This window comes from Manis pentadactyla, chromosome 7 (assembly GCF_030020395.1).
Source record: "Manis pentadactyla isolate mManPen7 chromosome 7, mManPen7.hap1, whole genome shotgun sequence".
NCBI classification, from domain to species: Eukaryota; Metazoa; Chordata; class Mammalia; order Pholidota; family Manidae; genus Manis; species Manis pentadactyla.
In genome coordinates this window covers 75,595,219-75,619,540 of record NC_080025.1, presented here as the reverse complement: position 1 = coordinate 75,619,540, position 24,322 = coordinate 75,595,219, and the positions used below count along the sequence as shown (strand labels likewise).

Here is a 24,322-nt window from a genome sequence, read left to right as displayed (position 1 = left end):
TCCCACCTGGTTCCTGCTAGCTTCCTTCTTCCCCAAAGGCTATCCCCTCTAGCTGTTTAATGGAGTCCTGCTTCAATAAAATAATATTGATGACAGTAAATTGAACAACAAGAACAGCAGCAATCATTAAGCCCTTGTATTATTTCATGTAATCATACAAAGTAGGTACTATTATTAACCTGCCTACTCTGTGACTATACAGCTGAATTTAAATGAAGAGAAAAAGAAAATCCAACTAAGTTAATTGGTCTCATTTTAAATTCATAACCATTATACTGGGAATAGGCCCTTAGAGACATTCTGGGCAATTCTACTCAACTTCCTTTGTCTTCCATTTCTCATTCTTTCTCCTAGACAGCTTTTTTCTCTCTCCTTAGAGCTCTAACATCTTCTCTTCCTTTCTCATTCTCAGGTGCTGTGATTCTTATTTTACTGAGAAAATAGAAGCAATGAGAGGAGAACTTCCACAGGCTTCAAATACCACATATGAAAACATATATCTGAATCACGAACCAAGTATTCTCTGCCTTCCTTCCTGTTACTATGAATTAAACTGCCATGTTTTTATCTAACTGCAACCCTCCAGGGACTGCACCTCCTCTCATCTGCTCAAGGACACTACTTGAGCAACTATTCCTCTCTCTTCTGAATCAGCTATTTTGTTCCTCTGGCCTCATTATTTCTATTAGCATAGAAATATGTAATATCTCTCATCGTAAAACAACACAGCAACAAAAATCCACCACTTGACTCCCTATATCACATATCACACTTTTAGCTACTACATTTTCCTGCTCCTCCTCAAGTAAAACTCAAAATAGTTCACTTTATTCTTCTCCTCCACTGTCAAATCAAATTTAATCATGATTTGTCTCTACCAGATATGTTCTGTGAAAGTCACTGATTATTTCACATTGTGAAATCCAGTGACTAATTTTCAGTCCTAATGTTTCTTTATCAGAAACATTTCACACAGTTTAATACATTCTTACCTTGATATATTTTTATTACCTGGCTTCTATGATACAATCTTTTGCTCTACCCATATTTACTTTATTGCTCCTTCTCCATGTCCTTTGTTCTTCCTCATTTCTCTGACCTTCACACACTGGCATTCTCCAGCCTCATTTCCCAGACCTCTGATCTATCTGCACTCACTGTATGAGTAGTCTTCAAATTTTTTCTCTGCAACGATGGTACACACACACACACACACACACACACAATTTTATATTGTCACCCAAAGCATATATAGGTATGTTTCTGTGTAAATATAATTGAACCTTTCCATTAATAAAACACATATAACTTATTTCCATAATAAAATCCTGGTTACAAAACACAGACTTCATGACTGGGTAAAATTGCAGCATTTACAGAATCTCTTGCCTGGCCTTAGTGCATCACCATATCAAAATGCGTTTCCAAGGGGTGGAGATAAGTAGTCCATCTCCATGTCAATAGGTGATTACAAGGGGGAGCAAGGGCATATCTGGACCTGAGAGTTTGGGTGGGGTCACTTTTTTGCAGAGGGGTCACAAGAGACACAGGAGAGCAGAAGTGGATGACTGCTTGTAGACAATAAACAGATTTCTCCCACTTTATTTCTCCCTTTAACTGATTTCAGTTTCAAAGGTATTCTGCCCTGCACTGGGAAATTATTTTCCCCCAGGAGTTACATCTGGCGGTAGCTGACAGGACCCCTGAACCTGCAATTTGTCTTCATGGGTGTGACCCTTGGGCAGGCTGCCCCTACAGATAGTGGGGAGATACCTGGAAATCCCCGTGGATGGAGGGAGGCCCTAGTGTCTGCAGTGGCAGAGGGTGCAGCTTCACCTGGGAGCTGCCTTTTTGTGGGGCTTCCAATTGGGGAGCCCCTAGTTGGGAACTGGTCTAGAGTAAAGAACCTCCTAGACAGGTGGTGCCTTCCCCAGAAGTGGGGAAGGGTGGAGACACTGGAAGCTGTGGAATTAGCCCTCCATGAGACAGAAGACTGCTTAGATGTCCCTGAGTGGCCGTGTAGCAGCTGGGATTGTAGGATCTCTTTTCCTCGAGACAGTGAAAAGTTTTATCAAGGAGAGAGAGAGACTAGCTGAGAGACACACTTCAGCATCACTTGGAGAAGCAGAACGACGACCTATGGGCTACCCGTAAGAAAGACAGTTACTGAGAAGACAGGTCATGCTCCTAGAAGATATGTTAGCAGTGAGGGAGGAGGCAGCAGAAGCCTCATTGCAGGAGGCTGTGGGGGAGGGGGAGGAAAGAGCTATGCCTTCAGCCAAGGAAATGGTAGAGGAAATGTAGGGAAAGGATTAGATAGTGAGGCAGAGGCTACCGCCTGAGGCAAGAGCCTCTCCTGTATTAAAGACCCACCTGGTTGTAATTTAAAAAATTAAAATGCAACAACCCTGGGCTCCTCAGGGGGAGGAGCCACCCCCTCCCCAGGTTGTGTAGCACTCCAAGCTGCGCTCCTATGCCTAGGATGAGCTGGTGGATATGAGCATCCATTTTTGGCAGAAGCCGACGGAACCTCTGCCTGCGTGGCTTTTGAATCTTTGGGATATGGGGCGGAAAACATTGTTATGTCAGGTTCTGAAATGGGTGGTAGACTGGCTTCCCTGATGACTCACCCTTACCTCTGGCAGTGGTTGCAAAGTGCCCGTCACCCCTCAGGGAATCAGGTGCTTTTAGATTGGCTAACAGCAGCCATCAGAGCAGTTTGGCCTAATCAGGGTGACTTATCATAGTTACCCACTAGCTGGAAAACGTATGCAGAGCTCCAGCAGGTGTTAAGAGAGTTGGCGTGAAAAATACCATCTATAATATGGACCCTAAGGGCCCCAATGAGTTGTTCACCATAGGAATGAGAAATCTGGTGTTGCATGCAGCTCCCAGATCTCTATTTGGGTCCCTAGTGACTATTCTTGCCCCTCACATAGGGCAACCTGTGAGGCTACTGGTACTTCAGCAGATCTGGGGGAGGTTCAAACAGTAAGAGCATGTGAGGAAGTATGGGCTACAACTTAAAAGAGAGGTGCAAAGGGCCCTGTGAAGGTCTTGAGGACCCAAATGTGGATTGATTAGATAAAGGCCAGAGTAGTGAAAGAAAAACTTGATGGGCAGCCCAATAGGATCTTGTTAGAACTGTGGTACCAATTAAAGCCTGAGCAGCAGTTCTAGCCACTGGGGTCCAGGACATGGAAGTCGTAGCCAAAGCCCCATGTCTGGCCTCTCTCCCTGCAAGACTTCCTGGGGGATGATACTCAGGCTCCGCCTGTGCCCTCACCTCACAATAGGTCGACTGGGCATTGCAGTTTGACTAAGGCGGTGGAGGTCAAGGCCCCCACCTTGGGGGATGTGGTGGGAACCAGAGGCCATATGTAGAATTAACAATTCATTGGTCCTCTGTGAATGTACATGTCCTGGAGCTGGTGGACACAGGAGCTGAATGTTCTGATTCATGGCAACCTTGAGTGGTTTCCTGGAACCCCTGCTGTGATAGATGGCTATGGGGGTAAGGCAGTTAGAGTGAATAAAGCCCAAATCCCATAGGGGACAGGGCGTTTACCCCCAAAGGAGTATACTATGTATATTTCTCCCATCCCTGAATATATTTTGGGAGTCGATATCCTGCAGGGCCTGGGGTTACAGACCACTGCAGGTAAATTCAGACTGAGGGTATGTGTGTTGAAGGGAGTTCTAAGAGGACATGCTAAGCACCTGCCTGTAGTTCTGCCTGTACCTCAGTGGGTGACAAATACTAAGCAGTATAAATTCCCTGGGGGCACAAGGAAATTGGAGAAATTCTACAGGAGTTGGAGAAGGTGGGCATCATAAGGCCCATTCTTAGTCTTTTTAATTCCCTGGTATCGCCAGTGAAAAAGTTACACGCCTCCTGGCACATGACCATGGATTCCAGGGAACTGAATAAATTCACACACCCTTTGCTGCTGTGCCCTCTATAGCAGTGCTATGGACACACTCAGTCATGAACTAGGGACGTATCATTACGTCGTGGACCTTGCTAATGCTTTCTTCTCTACTGACATAGCACAGGAAAGCCAAGAACAGTTTGCCTTCACGTGGGAAGGCCGGCAGTGGACATTCACTGTCCTTCCACAAGGATACCTCTACATTCCCACCATTTGTCACGGACTTATAGCTCAGGACTTGGCCACATGGAAGAAACTGAAAATGGTGTGGCTGTACCACTACATTGACGATATAATGCTCACTTCTGATTCTCTTGCAGATTAGAAGGGGCAGCTGCTAGATTGCTGAAATACCTACAGGAGAAAGGATGGGCTGTCAACAGCACTAAGATTCAGGGACCTGGTTTGTCAGTAAAGTTGCTGGGGTTGTCTGATCAGGTAAAACTGAAGTTATCCCAGAAGCAGTCATAGACAAGGTCCAAGCTTTCCCTACACCCTACCACTGAAGCAGTATTACAAGAGTTTTAGGGTTTTTTGGGCTACTGGAGAGTGTTTATCCCACACTTGGCACAAATTCTGAAGCCCTTATACCAGTTGGTACAAAAGGGCATCAGGTAGGACTGGGATTAAACATGGGCAGCTGCTTTTACTGTTGCTAAGCAAGCAGTCAAGGCCATATAGGCCTTGAGTGAAATGGACTCATCTAGGCCCTGTGAGCTAGATATTCATATGTAACTGAAGATGGTTATTGTAAGGTAAAATCAAGCCGAAATGACCAGGCGAGGAGGCAACAAAGGAGCCAAAAGTTTAATAGGGCGCAATCCCGGGCGATGTTCACCAGTCTGGTTAGTCACAGACCGGAGAAGTCGCACCCAGCAGGGCAGGCAGTGAGTTTATAAAGAAGTTAGGGGGAGGGAGAGCATAGGCATACAGTGGCACAAGGATTAGCTAGCCTAAGGCACGTGTCATAGGCCTTTACAGTAGACAAAGGACTAGAGAAGTACTACTCCTTTTCCAGGTTGGGAGGGGTCAGCAGCTGGGGATTTCGGTGTGTCATCAGGCCGGAATCTGTTGGTCTCTTTCCCTTACTAGGCCAGGGTTGGGGGCTTTGCTGCCCCCTTTCCTTATTTGGTGAGGGCTGAGCTCGTCCGACATGCTCAACCCTCCCTCTAGTGCCTCCAGCCTTACAGTTACGGATGGGGCCTTTGGCAGTGGCTTCAACTGATACGCCAACCTACTGGATTCTGGTCACAACTATGGAAAGAAAGAGATGTCCAGTACACCTTGATAGAGAAGCAACTGGCTGCTGTGTACCATGCCTTGCTGGCTATGGAGCCCATCACCAGAACAGCTCTGACCAAGGTAATAACCACTATCACAGCGTGGGGGTGGGTGCAAGAGTGCACCCAAAGGCCAAAGAGTGGCATGGCACAGATACCTACACTAGCCCATCGGGCGCATACTTACAGCAGCATTGGGCCCCATCTACTAGACCCTTAAGTGGAAAACTCCAATGCTTATTGGGGCCAGTGACATATACTAGTGGAAACAGGAAGAACTTCCTTTTAAGCCACTGGCAGCCCAGAGTTCTTATCAGAAGGGAAAAGCCTCTATACCTGATGATGATTGGTATACAGATGGCTCCAGTCACGGGCAGTTCCCAAAGTGGAGGGCTGTGGCTTTCCATCCTAAGACTGAGACAATATGTATGGAGGATGGAGAGAGGAAGAGCAGTCAATGGGCCAAGTTGTGGGCAGTATGGCTTGTGATCACCCAGGAGCCTTCCCCAATAGGTGTCTGCACTGACAGCTGGGCCATCTATGGGGGCTTGACCCTGTGGCTACCGACATGGTATCATGCCAACTGGATAGTTGGTCACTGGCCCCTGTGAGGGCAAGAGTTGTGGCAAGACCTATGGGCCTCTGGTCAGACTAAGACTGTTACTGCATATTATGTGACTGGCCATTTGCTTTTGGTGTCCCCAGGCAATGATGAGTGGTCCAGGTGTGTTGGCTAGAAGGAAAGCCTGCCTCTGATATAGCCCAATGGTTACATCAGAGTTTGTTGCACATGGGAAAAAAGACAATGTGGGCTATATCCCGTTGGTGGGGCTTGCCGCTGACCTTTGAAGAAGTCAGCAGAGCCTGGAAGGAGTGCCTTGTGTGCTCTAAGAGGGACTTACACCAAGTCCTGCAGCAACATGGGACAATAGTAAAGGGGCCGATACCCCTTGTCAGGTGGCAGACAGACTATCTTTAGCCTCTGCCCATATCAGAAGGATATCCATATGCCATGACTTGTGTGGACACAGCTACTGCCTGTTGGTTGCTTTTTCTGCACGTATGTAGATCAGCAAACCACCAAAAGGGGCCTAGAGCATCTCTTTGCAGCCTGTGGCTGGCCACAGGTGATTGAGAGCAACCAAGGCACCCACTTCACAGGACATGCATTACAAGAATGGGTGTAGCAATTAAGAATAAAGTGGAAGTTGAATGTACCATATAACCCTACAGGGGCAGGCATGATAGAGAGGTACAATAGTTTGTTGAAATATGACCTGAAGTCAGACACCAATAGCCTACGAGACTGGTCAGTTTGCTTATGGACAGTGCTATGGTGTTTGAAAGAGAAGCCCTGAAAAGGAGCCTTGAGCCCTGTGGATACGCTAACACACATTGCTGCCTCTTACACAACTGTATATGCAAACCAAAGAGGAGTTATTGAAGCCAGGATATGGCCAGCAGAGCAACATCCTGCCACCAACCCCAACTATGTTAAACCCCGGAGACTCTATTGAGTGGATGTGGCCCTGGACATTTTGACACATGGATCAGCGATGGATGGCCCTTCTGGCACCTTGGGGAAAAGGCCTGAAAACTGGCCTCCTGTTTGTTCCTGGAATAACAGCAGAATGGTCCCCAAAGATCATGGTAGTGCACCCAAAACATCTGGAAGGTAAGATCAATCTTAGGGGGAAGTTTTGTTTTATCTTTATGGCCAATGCACATACTTCCCGTGGCCCTCTATACTGACCCATCTGTAACTCCCACAGGGAGGGGGTGAAGGTCTTGCCTGGCCTTATTGCATCTCCATATCAATAGGTGTTTCCAAGGGGTGGAGAGAAGTAGCCCATCTCCATGTCAATAGGTGATTACAAGGGGGAGCAAGGGCATATCTGGACCTGAGAGGTTGGGTGGGGTCCCTTTTTACAGCCAGGTCACAAAAGACACGGAAGAGCAGAAGTGGACATCAGCTTGTAAGCAATAAAAGGGTTTCTCCCACTTTATTTCTCCATTTGACTGATTTTTGGCTCAAAGGTAATTTGTCCTGGGCTGGGAACTTATTTCCCCCCTGGAGTTATAATGACTTAAAAATGAGTTACAGTTCAGTTTGAAAAACATTCCCCTACATATTAAACTACCAAATTTTCATGTCTAGTTTATATATATATATATATATGTATATATATATATACATATATACACACACACACACACACACACAAATCCAACCATTTATATTTAGATATTTGATAAGTGTTTTGTATTTAATGGGTCAAATGCTAAATTCTTAAGTCTTGTGCTCCTCTCTAAAATCTATAACTCTGCAGTCTTTTCCATCCTACTTCTTATACTTAAGTAAAAAGCAACTCCATTCTTTTAGGTGCTCACAGGAAATAATCTGGAATAATACTTTCCCCTAAAGGGCAAGCCTTGCCCCTTTTCTCTGTATTTCTTCTTTCTCTATCTGTATCTGCTGAGGAGATAAATTAGAATTTCACAGGATTTCACCAAATGGATACCATTGGTGTAGGGGCAGGACTGAACAGAAGCCATCCTCCAACTCAGCATACCTGGAAGCTGGGCAAGTAGCCTTCACACACTTGCCAATTCTTGTTGGCTACTTCTTGGAATGGTCTGCTGGAATAATTTTGACTTTCCTTTCTTTTGCATCCTACTCTCTCCAAAGGTACTCAACCTGTTATCTTTATGATTTACTCTCACTTCCTTCAGGAACCTCTTCTAACTATCACTTTATAAAATGAAGCCCTTGTATGTTTGAAACCAATATAATATTGTACATCAATGATATTTCAATTAAAAGAAAATGAAGCCTTCTATAACCCTATATAAATAAATGTCACCTTCCTCCCCATGGAATTTCCTAGTCCTATAACCCAGGTTTGTTTTTTCTTCATTGTACTTACCACCATCTTTATATGGTCCACTTGCATCAACTAGAACATAAGGTTTGTGGGAGCAGATTTCATCTTTTTCTCTGCTGTGGCCCAGCACTCACAACACTGCCTGGTAGTGATATGTAACTGAATGTCTGTTTTCAGTAATATATATACCCAAATCACAGGCTGAATCTAATGTGATATATGTTTCTCTATTTACAATCTTCTGCCTTTAAAATGCATACACATTTCACTGCATTATTATTTTGGAACAGTTGAAATAATGTAAAAAATAAGTAGACAAACTCAGAATTCATCTCTTGAAGAGCTCAATCAGGTATATGCATTTTAAAAGAGAATACAAAGACAAAAGAAATATAATCATAATGGTAGAGTAGGTGATAATGCTTGGTATTCAAGAATTTAAAAGAATGGCTTTGGGCACAGAAGCAAAGAGTATTTATAGTCATTTATATCACGGTAACTTCTCTGAAAGGAGGTAGGAAAAGGTAATATAAGAAAGACCATCCATCTTCTTTCTCATTCCTTACCATATCCTCCACCTTTAAGGAAGGCCAAACTCCTTCACAAGGTAACAAATTTATAAAGAACTGTTTTGGCATTCTGAAAAGTTTCCAATTACTTTTCTACATCAAAGAAAAATTCACAGAACATTACACTTACAGACAACTGATACCAGTATCCAGCAACTTAAAGATCAGCTATGTATGAAACTTACAAGAAAAAATAAAGTGCATCACCATTAATAAAATGTTTTTTGAAGGCCCAAATGAAATAAAACTATTTTTTATATTATTATTATTATTTATATTATATTATATTAATAATATATTATTATAATCTTCTGGACAAACTATAAACTTACCTTAGCTACTTCCTCTTCTAATCGTTCTTGGTACTGTTTTTCCAGCAACTTAACCATATTTGTTTCCTCTTTCACTCCATATTCACCAACAAACTAAATTAAAAAGCAAAATATGACATACACATTTACACTAATTCTATACCACTCATTTTTAAACTTCTACTTTCAAATACCCTCAAAAGATCACTATTCTTAAAAAAAGTCTGAGAAATTTGAACAATTTTCATTGCTCAATTAAAAATAATTTGTGTGTAATTCTAAATAATTGCACTTATTATTGTGAATAGCCTAAAGATGCAAAAATGGAAATATATTTAATATTTACAATTACTAACATGTTCTACAGTGGGCTAAACATACTTAAATATAATTAATAAGGTGTGTGTATTTAATTTTAAGTAATGTATCAGTGGCTTATGTTTGCTCATGAAATTAAAGGCAAAGTTTCTTCTTGGTGCTTATTGTATCTGATTTTCTACAAATACAAATTAACCTACAAATAGAAAAAGAAACAATTTTTAAAAATGAAAAAGTTCTCAGCATGAAAGTATTCCTTTATTTACCAATTATTTGGACGTCACCCAACTAGATACTCCATATGGGATGAGTATAACAGAATCAGAATGTGCTCAACATCTCTTCTATGTACCCAGATTGAGAGGGCTATTAATTTTCTACAGGAGTTATGAACTACAAATCTGAGAGAAGAACAGGATTTTGCAGTTACAAGTTTGAGAAAAGTGGCCACCAACTGGGAAAATACATAATTTTGAGGAGAGGGAGTGGGTGGTTTACCTAGATGGCCTATCTTGCAGAAGATGAGGGGCTTTAATGAAGAGAGGTATTGGCCAGGACACTGAAACAAATTTGTTACAAAGTCCATTTATAAAAAAGAAGACAAATTATAAATTAGAACACATTTAGGAAAAAACCTCTCAATTTTAGCTTTCTCTGTGCTTTTCCTATGCTATAAAAATACATTTCTTGTCAATTCTTATGGGTCTTTTGTATAAGGTATTAGCTGCATATTTATTATGCTTACTTCTCAGGAACTATTTTATTGAATAATTTTTAAACCACACACAGAAAAATGGTAGTAAGGAAAATTAAATCAGTGTAAGCAACAGTTTAAAGATATAATACCTCTATTGTACCATCAATGTTCTGCTTTAGACAACTTCCAGGGTATACTGTTTTCCGTACATCAGATTCAGTAATTATCAATGAATCAATGGAGAAACTAAACATAAAGAGGATGAAGTAATTAGAGCTATGAGTTTTACTGTGAGTCCAAATATACAGCCTGCATAAAATGTGTATCAGAGCAGGGGAAACAAACATATCAAGAGTTACAGGTATTGTAACTTAAAGCATATTTTTGACTAATTTTCCACCTTAAAAGTAACACAACTGAATGATGGAATATTTTGACAGGTCACCATTGAATTTTATATCGTTTTATAAAGTATACTACAAATGTGTGACATGGAGCTATTTACAGGTACATTTTAATTTACCTGTGATATTACTGAGTAAAATGTTTTATAAATCTCATTTTTATTAAAGAATTATTTTACACACAGAGACAAACAGAGTGGAAGAAGGAGAGGGGAAAGTCTGGAGGAACACATCAAAAGTAACAATGATTACCTCTAGTGTAACTGGGAAGTAATGGCAGTGAAGGGAAGATTCTTTAATTTATACATGGTCACTTGTTGATTTTTTGTTTTTAATCTATTCAAGTACCTTTTGAATTTGGTGTCATGTCTTTATTCTACATTGTTTTATAAGCGTTATTTTTTTAAAACATTTTCTTAAAACAGCTTAACGTGGCTCATAAAAATAAGGTAGGATTAATATGTAGGAGCCATGGGAAAATGATTAAAGGGGCAAAAGTGTAATTTTCTTTTTCAGTTAATACAATTTCTTATGCATCCAAGCTGCCTTCTTTATTCTACCCTCCTCCTCTTGTCCATTTCTTCCCTTTTTCTCTGATTCTCTTCTTTCATTCTGCTCCAAATTGGCCACAAAAAAGTTGCCATTGTCCCATTTCATAAGTTACATAACTAACCCCCTACTGATAGACATTTGGTTGTTTCCAAATGTTCAGTATTACAAATAATGCTACAGTACAGATCCTCATAAATAAATATCCTCATAAATACTTGCACACATTTGTGGATGTTTACTAATTGTTAGGTGTAGTTATTTGAAGTTTTAATACAATGTCATATTCTAAAAAGTTATATTAATTTTAGCAGTATCTTTGAAATATTTTCTTAAAACTTTAGCAACATAGAATCATAACAGTCTTAAAACTATGTTAGAACATGTATGTCTCTATTTTTCAGATTACACATCCTTTCAAATGTTAGTGGCCATGTAAATTTTTTTCTCTTGTAAACTGCCTATTCATTTTCTTGTTCATGTTAAATGGTTGTAAAAATTCATTTCCCTCGTCTTTCTTCTTTGTCCTTTGCTGGTTCTTCTACCTCACACTTTTGTCTGTACCTCATACCTTCTTGTATACACTATTCTGCTCCTGGGCTTCAAGTCCTGATTCTTATTTTCATAGCCTAGAAAACCCTCCCTGACTATTTATCCACCTATTAAAACCCAAACTCTAGAAAATGTTATTTGGTCCACAATGAACTCATTCTATAGCTTTACAGCGTTTAAAAAGTGTTTATCCCAGATTCAAAACAATCGTGTGGCTGGAACTGAATTCACTGCTCCCCTCTTCCAATTAAGATCTTATCCTCACCTGCCTAATTTCTCTATTTCTTTAAATGCACCACTATTCTCCATATTCTCTAGCTTCAACAACACAGAGATCTCTCTAATTTTCCCTCTGCTTGGCTCTCAACATTCCTTCCATCCCAATATCTCATATTCACTCCTTCGTTTCCATTTCCCCTAAAGCCATTGCAATAGGCAGTATTACAGAAATGTGCAGTGATGAACAGTGAAAAATGCCATACAATCATGGGCTTAAATTCCAGCACTTTAGTTGAATTACCATGTTGTATTTCCCAAACCCTACTTTTTAAACATTATAATTTTGTGAATAAGTATTATTTCAGTGATTACATCAAAGTCCCTTAAAGGAAAGAGCCACTTTATGTACATCTAAAGCTTCCTCCATAGCATCTAGCCAATGCTCTTCCCAGTTACTATTCTTTTAATCTTCACATCTTAAGGGCAGTTTTCATTCTTCCTAATATTACTTAGACATGTTCAAATAATCTCCCCAAGATCATATAGACAGTAAAATATCAAATCAGGGGGTTAAATGCAGGTCTGTCGGACTCTAAAGCCCATGTCTATTTCAGTCCCATACTATATCTTAAGAGGCTTCTAGTATGACATCACCAAATATTTATTAAATGAATGACTCAATTATTTTTCTTAAACACCTTCAAGTCTGCCTTAGAAAAACAGTATATTCTTTATTCAAAAAGCATTACAGTTGTGTTCAATATGTGATGACATTTACAAGAAATAATTTTGAATCATTACTGTTAGTAGGAGTGAAGTTGGTGGTCAGTAAACCTCTTTTTTATTTGGTGGAGTGGTTGAGGGAAAACTAATGGTTTTATTTAAAAGGTATTATCAACACATTTTCCACTGAGCATTATAGAAACTCAAAGAGAATTCAAAAGCTTGAATATAAGAATAGCAAAGTAAGTCTACATTTCCATAAATCTCCTTTTTCTTCATGCTTGGGAGAGAAAGCATCACTAATTAAAGAAGGCTACTTGAAATACTGTAGCCAGTTAGTAGAGAGTTCTTGTTAAGTACTTATTTTCTTTCATATCAGAAAATTTAAAGTAGTAGTTTCCAAATGTCAGCCCATGATTGCCTGCATCAGAATTATCTTGTTACAAATGCAAATGTCCAGGCTCCATCTCAAAGGTACTGAGTCTGACTCCCCAAATGTATGATCTAGTAATCTGTAACTTTAAGAATTCAAAATGTAATATTAGATTTTACAACCCCCAGTGTTTCTGATGCATGGTCAAGTTTAGGAACCACTGGTCAAATAAAATGGAAGGTTTTAGAGGGCTGTGCCAATGCCGAATGAATAATTCTAAAGCCTACCTACAGACCCTGAATAAAAGGAGAAATAGACCACTTCTAAAGCAGCACATGTTGAGGTTCCATTAACAAGTGCCTATGGAGACATCAGTCCTAAAACAGTAGAGCCAGCCAAAGTTAGATTAGATCTCTGAGGATTTTATAGAGCTAATTAAATACCGCAGCACACTTCCCCATTAAATTATAAACTGTTCATTCCTTTAACAAATATTTATTGAGCACTTACTATGCAGAGGGAATTATTATAGGGTTTTGGGATGCATAAGTGACTTAAAAAAAAAAATCCCCACTCTTACAAAGCTTGAACTCCTTCACAGGAGAAGGACAATAAACAAAAACAAATAAACCCTTCTCTCAAAAAACCATTTTAAATTTATATAGATATAGTTACATATATTTATACATATATAATAGATAATATTAAATAATCTAAAAATTATACAGTAAATTAGTATACAGAGTTCCAAGGGATGATTTTGATTTAAATATGGTGATCAAGACAGGCCTCATAAGAACATGACATTTGAGAGAAGACCCAAAGGAGGTGAACATATTGGGTATGCAAGTATGTGGAGAAAGATCATTCTAGGTAGAAGGACAGCAATGAGAAGTCCATTAAACAGTAGCACTGACAGTTTGAGGATCTCAAGGAGATTGTGTGGCTTAAGAATAGTAAGTGACTGGCAAGTCTGTAGGAGACAAAAGACAGAGAGGTAAAAGGAATAGGGCCTAGTAAGGCATTTTAAGGACAGAAGTGTTTTAGAATAATGTATCTGTGTTAAAATTTTAAAAGCAAAGCTTTGAAACTGTGTTGAGAACAGGTTTTAGGGAACAGTGAGGGTAGAAGCAGGGAGATGAGTTGCTGCAGTAATTCAGGTGAGACATGACAACGTCAAGAACCATGGAGGATGCTGGCAACAGAAATCCAGTTTGGATATATTTTGGAGGTGGCGGTTAACAGTGGTTCTTGACAGACTGAAAGTGAGGTATGAGAGGAGGGGAATCACCATAGATAGAGATGGCTACAGAGGGAGCAAATGTTGAGTTGAAGATCCAGAGTTTTGTACATGGTGAATCTGAGAAATAGGCAACCAACTGGAGGTAGTCCTGCCATGACTGGGATGATTATTTTTTATGTTCCTTGGATATTCCCCTCCTTAAAGTAGCAAAGACTAGGCATACAATAAACAACAAATAATGCACACTGCCTGATTTATTTCAGAAGATTAATAATAATCAGTAATTACATTTATAAGGTAAAGTTATAAGTAAAATTTCTATAATGAAATCTTTTGATTTACACCAGTATTTATTTCACACATTTCAAAGATAAAGAATTATCTCCTGCTTTTCTTTCTTGGTAATTGCACATCCCATGTCTTTCAAATAACTTTGCTAAAACTTTTTTTTTCTTACAACCTACTATGATTGATTCTAAGCAAGAAATATTATTGAACAAAATTATAAGTAGATGGATACCTTGGCTGAACTGTGGACTCACTAACAGCTTGAAGTCTTTCCTCTAAACAGTGGATCTCTGCCCCATAGTTTTCTTCAGTTTCTTTCAACTGTTGCTGCAAAGCAGATATGAGGTTTTCTAATTCTTGAACTTGTCCTTCAAGCTTTTTAATTTTTTCAATATCTTGCTGAGTAGATAACTTGCTTTTATGACTAACATCTAAATTATATGAATAGAAAAAAATACAGATTATCAATATAAATTTCTCAGTGAAGTACTACAATCACTTGAGAGAATATTCACTCTTCTTTAAAAAAATGCTTTTTAGTAGTAATAACTCAGATTTCAATTTAAATTCATTTTGAATGACTAAAACAAGAAAACATTGATAGTATAATTCAAGATCATTTCATCTATCTTCATGGCTAAAGCATTCCTAAATCTACCAATTTCAAGTCTTTATTGAAAATAATTTATAATCATAGAATGTAAGAACTGGGAAGGATCAAAAACATAAATAGTCCAAATCTTTCACTTTTAGGATGAGAGAACTGAGACCAAAGAGATTATAGTGAAATGCCCAAGGACCTAGGTTGCATCAAATTTTAAAGTAAAAAACAAATTACTGAATATTTGGTATAAAAACACCACATTGTGGTATATAATCAAAATTTACCAGTGTCTTCCAAACAGGTTATCTGTGAATGAGCTGGTAAAAATCCTGTTTCCTCTTTTGGTAGGTTTTCTTCTGCAAATTCAAGTTTCACAGTATCTGTCTGCTGCCCCTGAAACTATTGAAAACACCAGAAGGAAAGCAGCAATATAAACATGACCCAGTATTTTGAAAACTATATGAAAGCAACTTTACATTTAAAATGTGTTTTTCAAAATCACCCCGAACTGTGACACTCTGATATAAATACTTCCCTTTCCAAGTTATTCCATTCTCTTTTGACATAGTCATTCACATCCCATTCCCTTCACAGCACCGAAATTTTAAGTATAATGTTCTTTTATATCTAGAAACAAGTTCATTTTACTGCAAAAACAAGAGCTGCACAGAATTTTGGTATAAAACTCATATCCGTATTTATAATATGACTTGGTCTTTGAAATTTCAACTCCTACATGGTAAATTTTATATCAACATCTGATAATTTAACTTATTAATCTCCAGATATAAACTATATGTAACCAGGTAATTGATAAGCAGCATACTACTCTTTACACAAAAAGAAAAAAATGAAAACAGATAAACCTCAGCTTATTTCCTTAACTATTAAAACTAGGCAGCAATAACTACCCAAAATACAAGAAATAACAAGTGTTGGCAAGGATGTGGAGAAAAGGGAACCCTCCTACACTGTTGGTGGGAATGGAAATTGGTTGCAGCCACTGTGGAAAGCAGTATGGAGGGTCCTCAAAATACTAAAAAACAGAAATATTATATGACCCAGCAATTCCACTTCTAGGAATTTACACAAAGAAAACAACATCCCTGATTCGAAAAGATATATGCACCCTTATGTTTACTGCTGTGTTATTTACAATAGCCAAGATACAGAAGCAACCTAAATGCCCATTGATAGATGAGTGGATAAAGAAGATGTAGTCCATATACACAGTGGAATATTATTCAGCCATTAAAAAGAAAGAAACCCTGCCACAACAAGAACCTAGAGGGTATTAGGCTAAGGGAAATAAGCTAGGTGGGGAAAGACAAATACCATACAATTTCACGTATCTGTGGAATCTAAAAACAAAACAAAACAAAATGAACAAAATAGCAGTAAACTCATAGAGAAGTGACTGGTGGTTACCATAGGGGAGGGGTTGGAGTGAGTGCATGGGGAGGGTGAGGGGAGCAAAGAGTCACAAAAATTCACAATCATAATATAAGTTGGTTACTGGGATGGTAGTACAGCATGGAGAATATAGCGAATCATTCTGTAACATCTTCCTATGCTGACAGTAACTACACCAGTGGGGTGAGGATTTAATAATGCAGGTAACTGTTGAACCACTGTGTTACACATTTGAAACTAATATAAGATTGTGTATTAACTATACTTCAATAAAAATAAAATAAAAATTTTAAAAACTGGGCAACAATATGTCAGATGTATCTGTGTATTAAGTCATTCATGAAATATTTAATAATTATCTATTATGTGGCCAGCATTGTGGAAAGGGAGAGTAAGAAGGTAAAATCAGTCAAAATATGGTATATCTGCCTCCACAGATTTTATCAACTAGTTGGGTAAATAAAATTAAACCATCTAAATTACATGAAGTTTGATGTGAGGGCAGTAACAGAAGAAAAACTGATGTGGGTCTAAGTAGTCAAATTTGATTTGGGCCTCAATCATTTTGGGTAATGATTAGGAAAAGTTCAAAGGAAGAAAGAGTAAGAGCATTTCTGAAAGAATGGCCTCTGCTGTGTAGTAAAGACAATGAGTTGCTGAGAGGAGCGTGATTTGGATAAGGATGGGGGAAATATCACTAGAGAAATAAGAGATCTAGATTACAGATCTAAAGGTTAAAGAGAAATTTCGAGTTTGGACTTGCTACACCTGCTAGAACAAAGAATGCTTGTAGAAGCAAGCGAGCAATAGGATGAGAGTAATTTCCCATGAAGGCTATTTCAGATGTTTTCTACCCACCAAGTCCTTTACCCCTTGAGTACATTTTAACAGGGGACCTTATTTCTTACTTTCCAGAGCAAATAGAGCCCATCAGGTAAATTCTTCAGTTTCCAGCCCAACCTTTCTATATCTTCACTTAACTTCACTAAGGAAACATTTACTAAGCCTTTACTATGTGCTAAACAAAGCACTGTGCTAAGAAAAGGAAATAAAGAAGAGAAGACTCCCTTGTTCTGAAGAATTTATGATCTACTGGAAGAGGCAGAAGACTAAACAAGTAATTATAACAACATGAAAAGCAATGTGATAAGAATGCAAGTATGTACAAGGAGTTTGGGGAACAGGGCAGAAAGACAGAAGGGTAACCAAGTATTTAAAATAAGGCAAAAAGGTAAGAGTAATATGCAAGGGATCGTACAGATGTTAAGAGAATGGAGGAAGAAATGTGTAAGTTTAGGAAGACAGGCAAAGAAGATGACACAAAGGAAGTAACATTCAAACTAACTGAAAGAACACAGGAGCACACCAGGCAGCCTGAAGGGAAACGGGCAGCATCAGGCAGAGGGACCTGCATGCAAAAAACCCAGGGTCATGAAAGAGCAGGATGCCATTTGGGAAATCAAATACTTCAGTATAGCTAAAATGAGGAGGATTAGAAGATGAGGCTTACAGGTTAGACAGTGATGTACTGCAGTACTGACTTTGACCCCAGTCAGTCTCTGGGACGCCTCTGTGGTTACAGCCAATTAATTGACTGGGTTAAAATGTGAAATTCACTTATTCACCTGCTGTGCAGAAAAGAGTTAAGACAGCAACTGTGAGAATGTCTATCTCCTCAGAAAAACCCGTTTACAAGTTTGGCCCTTGACTGGCATCTGAGAGCATAGCTGGTAAACAGTTCCCTACACTAACATAAAGCTTTCCCTAAATAGGAAGAGTATCTCATGCTTAGACTATTGAAACAATATGGCTTATGCTGAACACATGCTTCCCTTCTGGAAGTCTGGATTTTGGTAGGTGGTAGGCAGAGGATGCCTTTGTGATTGAAACCTGAAAAGAAACCGTATATTCCTAGGCTTACATGAGCTTCCTTATCAGCAGCCAACACTTAGGACATACTGTTATAACTTACTGCCACTGGAATTAAAGTGTGCCTGTGACTCCACGAGGAGAGGATTTTAGAACTTTGCACCTGCTTTTCCTTGGACTCTTCCCCAAGTGCCTTTTCAAACATTTTTGAGGCTGATTTTGCTTTGTATCCTTTTAATATAATAAATCTGAGCCTTGAGTATAACTCTATGATGAATCCTATGAGTCTTTCTAGCAAATCACTGGGCCTGGGGGTGGTCTTAGGACCTCGTAATACCCCCATACAGATAGCTAAAGTTCAAGTTTCATTGATACAGGGAATGACAAGGAATGAGTCATCTTGGCTTTATTTCTCTCCCTTTTCTTACACATCAATGGACTATCAAGTTCTTTAGGTTCTTCCCTAACATACCTTGTTAATTACCCCTTCTTCTTTCCTACTTCCCATTGCCACCAGATTAATCTCCCTCAAAGTTCAACTTCATGATGCCTAGCCCATCGTGGTCAAATTTCCCAGCTTTTTAATGTCTCCAAGATAAAAGTCCAGCCAGCATTCAAAGTTTGGTATGGTTTATCCTCTCTATCTTAGAGCCCATTACTCTCTCAGCATATGTGCCAAATGTATCACACACCTCCAAGAATTTGATCCTATCACTTCTCCCACTCGGAATGCCATTCTTCCTCTCCTTCATTATCTAAGTACACATCTTTCACGGTCCAATTCAAGTCCCATTTCCACCAAGAAATTTTCCTTAATTACTGGCTAAATAAATATTTATGCCTATGCTCCAGTACTTATTGGCTTAATTCCAAAAGTACCTATCTTTTAAATAACTAAATGTTACCTTAGATAACTATTTTGTGTATGTACATCATATCCCCTTAGTTTACATCCATCAATTTATAAAGTCCATCAGTCTAGTGATTTTATTTACATTGTATATTGCTTTATTGCCAATAAATAAAACAATCTGGCATATAATTAGCAAATAAAAATTACTTGCTAGAAAACTGAAATAGAAGAGTCATTCTAAGAACATTTCATTTTTTATACTCTTTTTAGAGTATATTACAGTATGATGGAAGAAGGATCAGGGGCTGGGAGAGAATTGTCTAGGATAATCCCCAAGTTTCTGGTTCAATGTTCTTCAAAACTGAGAAGAGAGGAAAAGTTGGTTTAAGGGGAAGAAATCAATAAATTCAAATTTCAATATATTGATTGAGACATACCTAAAGAATATTTAAATAGAGGTATCCAATTAGATACATGACTCTGCAGCTTAGGAGTAGAGACTGACCTAGACATGGAGATCTGGAAGCCACAAAAGAGGATGAGAGTGGCTTACAGCATTAATAGCAGGATCAAGTACAGAGCCTTGGACTATAAACAGGGTAGGCAATGCCCAAAACGAAGATATAAAAAGCCATAGGATTGAAGACACAGAAGCTAAAGGAAGAAAATGTTCTAAAAAAGCAACAAATACTATAAATCAAAAAATAATAGAATTTTTAAAAAAGCTAGTTCAAAATACACGGGACATGTTTTATACCTCAGGCTGCAAAGTGGAAGCTTGACTTTAAATCCAGGCTACAGAAGTGTTGTTTTGGGGACCAGTTTTTGTTCTTGTTTGTTGTTTTTCCAATTGTTTCTAATTTTTTTTTAAAGCAAAAATGATAAATTGAAAAAATTAGCAACACTGGGTCCCCATCCCCACATGTGGCAACAGTGGACTGAAGCTGAGCAGCTTCTGTTCCCCCTTTAGATGAGGTGTATTTTCTCTAATTTTCCAGCTTTCACTTGGTCTTCATTTCATGAGCTAAGTTCACATAGGCATTTATGTCTGTGATCTCTGACATATACCTCCTTCCTCCCCATATCTCAAATGGTAGTGAAGAACTTTAAAAGGTATAAATTGAAAATAAATGAGAAGTACCAAGAGAGATTTCAAGCAATCTGGGAAACAGAAAAAGGATGGAAGGGTATTGATTAAGCAAGGCAGAGGAAGCAGAATGAAGCACATGTAGAAAGCCACAGTTACAGGAGAGTTTACTTGCCTGGCAGAACCCTAAAAAGGCCCAGGACACAGAAACAGATCATGACGGGCAGGAAGTAGATCAGAGAACAAATATATTGACCTTTAATTAATGACAGAACAGTCATTTTTCCCAACCCAGCCAGTCAAAAGTCTGGTAGCAGGTAAAAGTTCTTCTCAAAAGAAACTGAAAGAAGTGTCTGATGCAAACTAAGAGTCTAGTGTGTGTATTTGTGTTCCAGAGTAAAGCCTCCCACATTCTGGCACTGGGGAAAGGCAGTGTGTCTCTCATCAAAGCAAACTGTTCCCCACTCACTATTGAAGGAAAGAAGCAAAATAACAAACTACCTGTGGATTATTTGTTTATTGTAAGCCCTTCTACACTATCAATGCTTTTAACTATGCATTTTGCTATAAGGAAAAGCAACATATTTTTAAAAGAAAGGAAATAAGAAAGGTGAGAAAGCAGAAAGAATATCTGTTATTAAAAATTCAGTGGTAACTTTTGCCAAAAAGTTCAGTGAAGTATAAGCTGGGAGTTTGTTTACAGGGGTTGGAAGACAGCAGGAGAGAGGAAGGTGGGAAATTCTGGCTATTGTCTATTCTTTCTTTCAAAGAATTTGAAGGGAAGGAGAAAGAGAACCACAGACAAAAGGACAAAAGGAGGAGTGGGACTGAGGGAGGACTGGTTATGCCCTAAACATGAGAGGCCTAAGGAATGTGCAAGGGGAGAGGAGGACAGAAACAGAGAAAAACAGAGACAAGCTGAAAATATGAGAGGGGAGAAACAGGTTATCCATCTGAGAGGAAGTAGAAGATGATATTAACAAAAGCACAGGAGATAAAGTAACTTTGGTTATGAAAGCAGTTAACTTCTGAGACAGAAGGAAAACAAACTAAGGTATCTGCAGATTAAAAAAAATACATGTCATCTGGAGGCAGGAAGTTGGAATAATATATAATTAGTAGTTGTGACACAGAGAAATGGGAGAGAAGTTCATCTTCAAAGAAAAAAGGGGAGTAGAAGTAGAATATAAGACCTGAGGAAAGTTGTTAAATTGGAGAATATTTACTAGGTGGACTATGAGATGAATGACCACATGAAAGCTGACAAGCAATACTGAGAGTCCAACTGAGGTCAAAGACCATGACTATGTACTGTCACCAAACCACACCACTACCTAGTTTTCTTAGCAGCCCTCAGAAATCCAAGTATGAGTACAGAAAGGTCCTTGAGGCAGGATAAGGGCACCATAAAAACAAGAAATCTGGACTGCTAAGGATATTGTTAAAAAATAGCACAATGATTTGAATAGGTTCAGCATTTTGACTATGAAGGGAAGAAGAAAAGTAGTATTTGTAGGCCAATGTAGAGTTAAGGAAGGGTTTCTATCTATTCACCTATCCTTCTAGACAATTATCTGTAAGATACTGGGGGTAGGTTTACAAGTTTTAGAAAAGCTAGATAAGGCTGTACTTAACTACACAGGAAGAGAAGAGAGCTAAGAAAGGGGAAAAAGGAAATGCTGGAAAGAGGAAGGGGAAGAGAAAGAGGAAGAACAAGAATTTCAGCTAAAGCATCCTTTACCAGCAATATAACTTTCACTGCCTATCAGTTAAATCTTTCAAATCTGCCCAAATGTTTAAACATAACAAACAACACTGAAAGGTATCCCAAATAAACAGACATAGAGAGCTTTATGCATTTTTTCCCTACAACATGAAGATTACATCACTTATTTTTGCTAATGTATGCTGTAAGTTATTTTTGATATACTTAAGAAATCATCCTATGCCATCTATACTATCATCTACGTCAGTACAACAGCGGGAAAGAAAGCTGACATTTAGAACGCTGTATAAAACTAATTAGCTATTTGGCATTAAAGATGGCGGTGTGAGAGGAGAGACAGAGGCTTCCTCCTAAAACTGGATACAATTAGAAAATTTAATTGGCACAACTAATCCTGCGAGAGAAACAGGAAAGAGGACAGCATCAGACTGCACACACCTACAGAAAAGAGCAGACCTCAGCTAACGGGGTAACGTACCAGAGCTATGGCTCCGCAGGACCCAAGCCCCTCCCCAACCCCAGCTCACCGGTGGGAGGAAGAGAAACAGAGCAGGGAGGGAGTGGAGGCCTGAGACTGCTGAAAACCTAGCTCCGGAGATCTGTTCTGGGAGCACAAACCTACATTTCATGGTGCTTTCATGAGACTCGCATGACTATCAGGTTGGAAAGTTAATACAGGCAGAGTTTCTGGGGAAACTGGGATTCCGGCCGCTTGTGGAAAGCAGGGAGCCATATCCGGCTGTTCTGGGACAAAAACTTATACCTGTGTGACCGGCCCGCTGGCTCAGGCAGTGGAGGACAGGCACAGCAGCCGGAGGCGGGGAACAGCTCTTTCTTTCCCCCCAGGCACCAGAACCGCTCCCCTGTGAACCCTGACATTGCTTCAGGGGCTGAGCAGCTCCAGAATAGAGCCCTGGACACTAGAGGGCGCCATATACAAACATGAAACGCCAAAGGAACCTTGTCCAGAGTAGAATTATTAATACAACTCCCGAGAAAGATTTAAATGATATGGACCTCATGACTCTTCCTGAAAGGGAGTTCAAAATAAAAATCATCAACATTCTAATGGAGGTACGGAAAGACATCCAAGAACTCAGGAATGAATTCAGGTCGGAGATCCAATCGTTGAAGAGCACAATGGAGGGTATTAAAAACAGGCTGGATATGGTGGAGGAGACAATAAATGAAATAGAAACTAGAGAAGAGGAATACAAAGAAGCTGAGGCACAGAGAGAAAAAAGGATCTCTAAGAATGAAAGAATATTGAGAGAACTGTGTGACCAATCTAAGCGGAACAATATTCGCATTATAGGGATACCAGAAGAAGAAGACAGAGAGAAAGGGATAGAAAGTGTCTTTGAGGAGGTAGTTGCTGAAAACTTCCCCAACCTGGGGAAGGAGACAGCTCTCAGGCCATGGAGATCCACAGATCTCCCAACACAAGGGACCCAAGGAAGATAACACCAAGACACATAGTAATTAAAATGGGAAAGATCAAGGATAAGGACAGACTAGTAAAAGCAGCCAAAGAGAGAAATAAGATCACATACAAAGGAAAGCCCATCAGGCTAACAACAGATTTCTCAGCAGAAACCTTACAGGTCAGAAGGGAGCAGCATGATGTATTTAATGCCATGAAAGCAGAAGGGCCTAGAACCAAGTTTACTTTATCCAGCAAGATTATAATTTAAATTTGAAGGAGGGATTAAACAATTTCCAGACAAGCAAAAGCTGAGAGAATTTACCTCTGACAAGCCATCTCTACAGTCTATTTTGGAGGCACTGCTATAGACAGAAGTGTTCCTAAGGTTGAATAGCTGTCAGCAGAAGTAAAAACACTACAGCAAAGAAAGTAGAACAGCTAATTACGAAGTAAATGGAAAATTAAACTAACTATCCTCAAAGTCAATCAAGAGATAGAAAAAAAGTACAGAATTTGACTCCTAATATATAAAGAATGAAGGAGGAAGAAAAAGGAGGAGAAATAGAAAAAAACCTTTAGCGTGTGTTTGTAACAGCATACTAAGTGAGTTAAGTTAGATTCTTATATAGTAAGGAAAGTAAACTGGAACCTTTGGTAACCACGAATCTAAAGCCTAAAATGGCAATAAGTACATACCTACTGATAATCACCCTAAATGTAAATGGACTGAATGCACCAATCAAACGACATAGAGTCACTGAATGGATTAAAAAAACAACACCCATATATATGATGCTTCCAAGACACTCACCTCAAACCCAAAGACATGCATAGACTAAAAGTCAAGGGATGGAAAAACATATTTCATGCCAACAACAGGGAGAAAATAGCAGGTGTTGCAGTACTAGTATCAGACAAAATAGACTTCAAAACAAAGAAAGTAACAAGAGATAAAGAAGGACATCACATAATGATATAGGGCTCATTCCAACAAGAGGATA

The 24,322-nt window shown here is 39.1% G+C and overlaps 1 protein-coding gene across 18 annotated transcripts in view; it reads right to left on the bottom strand.

Annotated features, from left to right (window-relative positions):
- Positions 1-24,322, bottom strand: part of AKAP9 (A-kinase anchoring protein 9) — a 186,593-nt gene that overhangs the window by 92,307 nt on the left and 69,964 nt on the right. For all 18 annotated transcript variants that reach the window (XM_057504510.1, XM_057504507.1, XM_057504493.1 and 15 more), the window contains 4 exons: positions 15,232-15,346; positions 14,576-14,774; positions 10,142-10,238; positions 8,999-9,091 (listed from right to left, as the gene is read on the bottom strand). In XM_057504510.1, the coding sequence (XP_057360493.1) occupies positions 8,999-9,091; positions 10,142-10,238; positions 14,576-14,774; positions 15,232-15,346 (504 nt within the window). The remainder of the gene's footprint in view (positions 1-8,998; positions 9,092-10,141; positions 10,239-14,575; positions 14,775-15,231; positions 15,347-24,322) is intronic.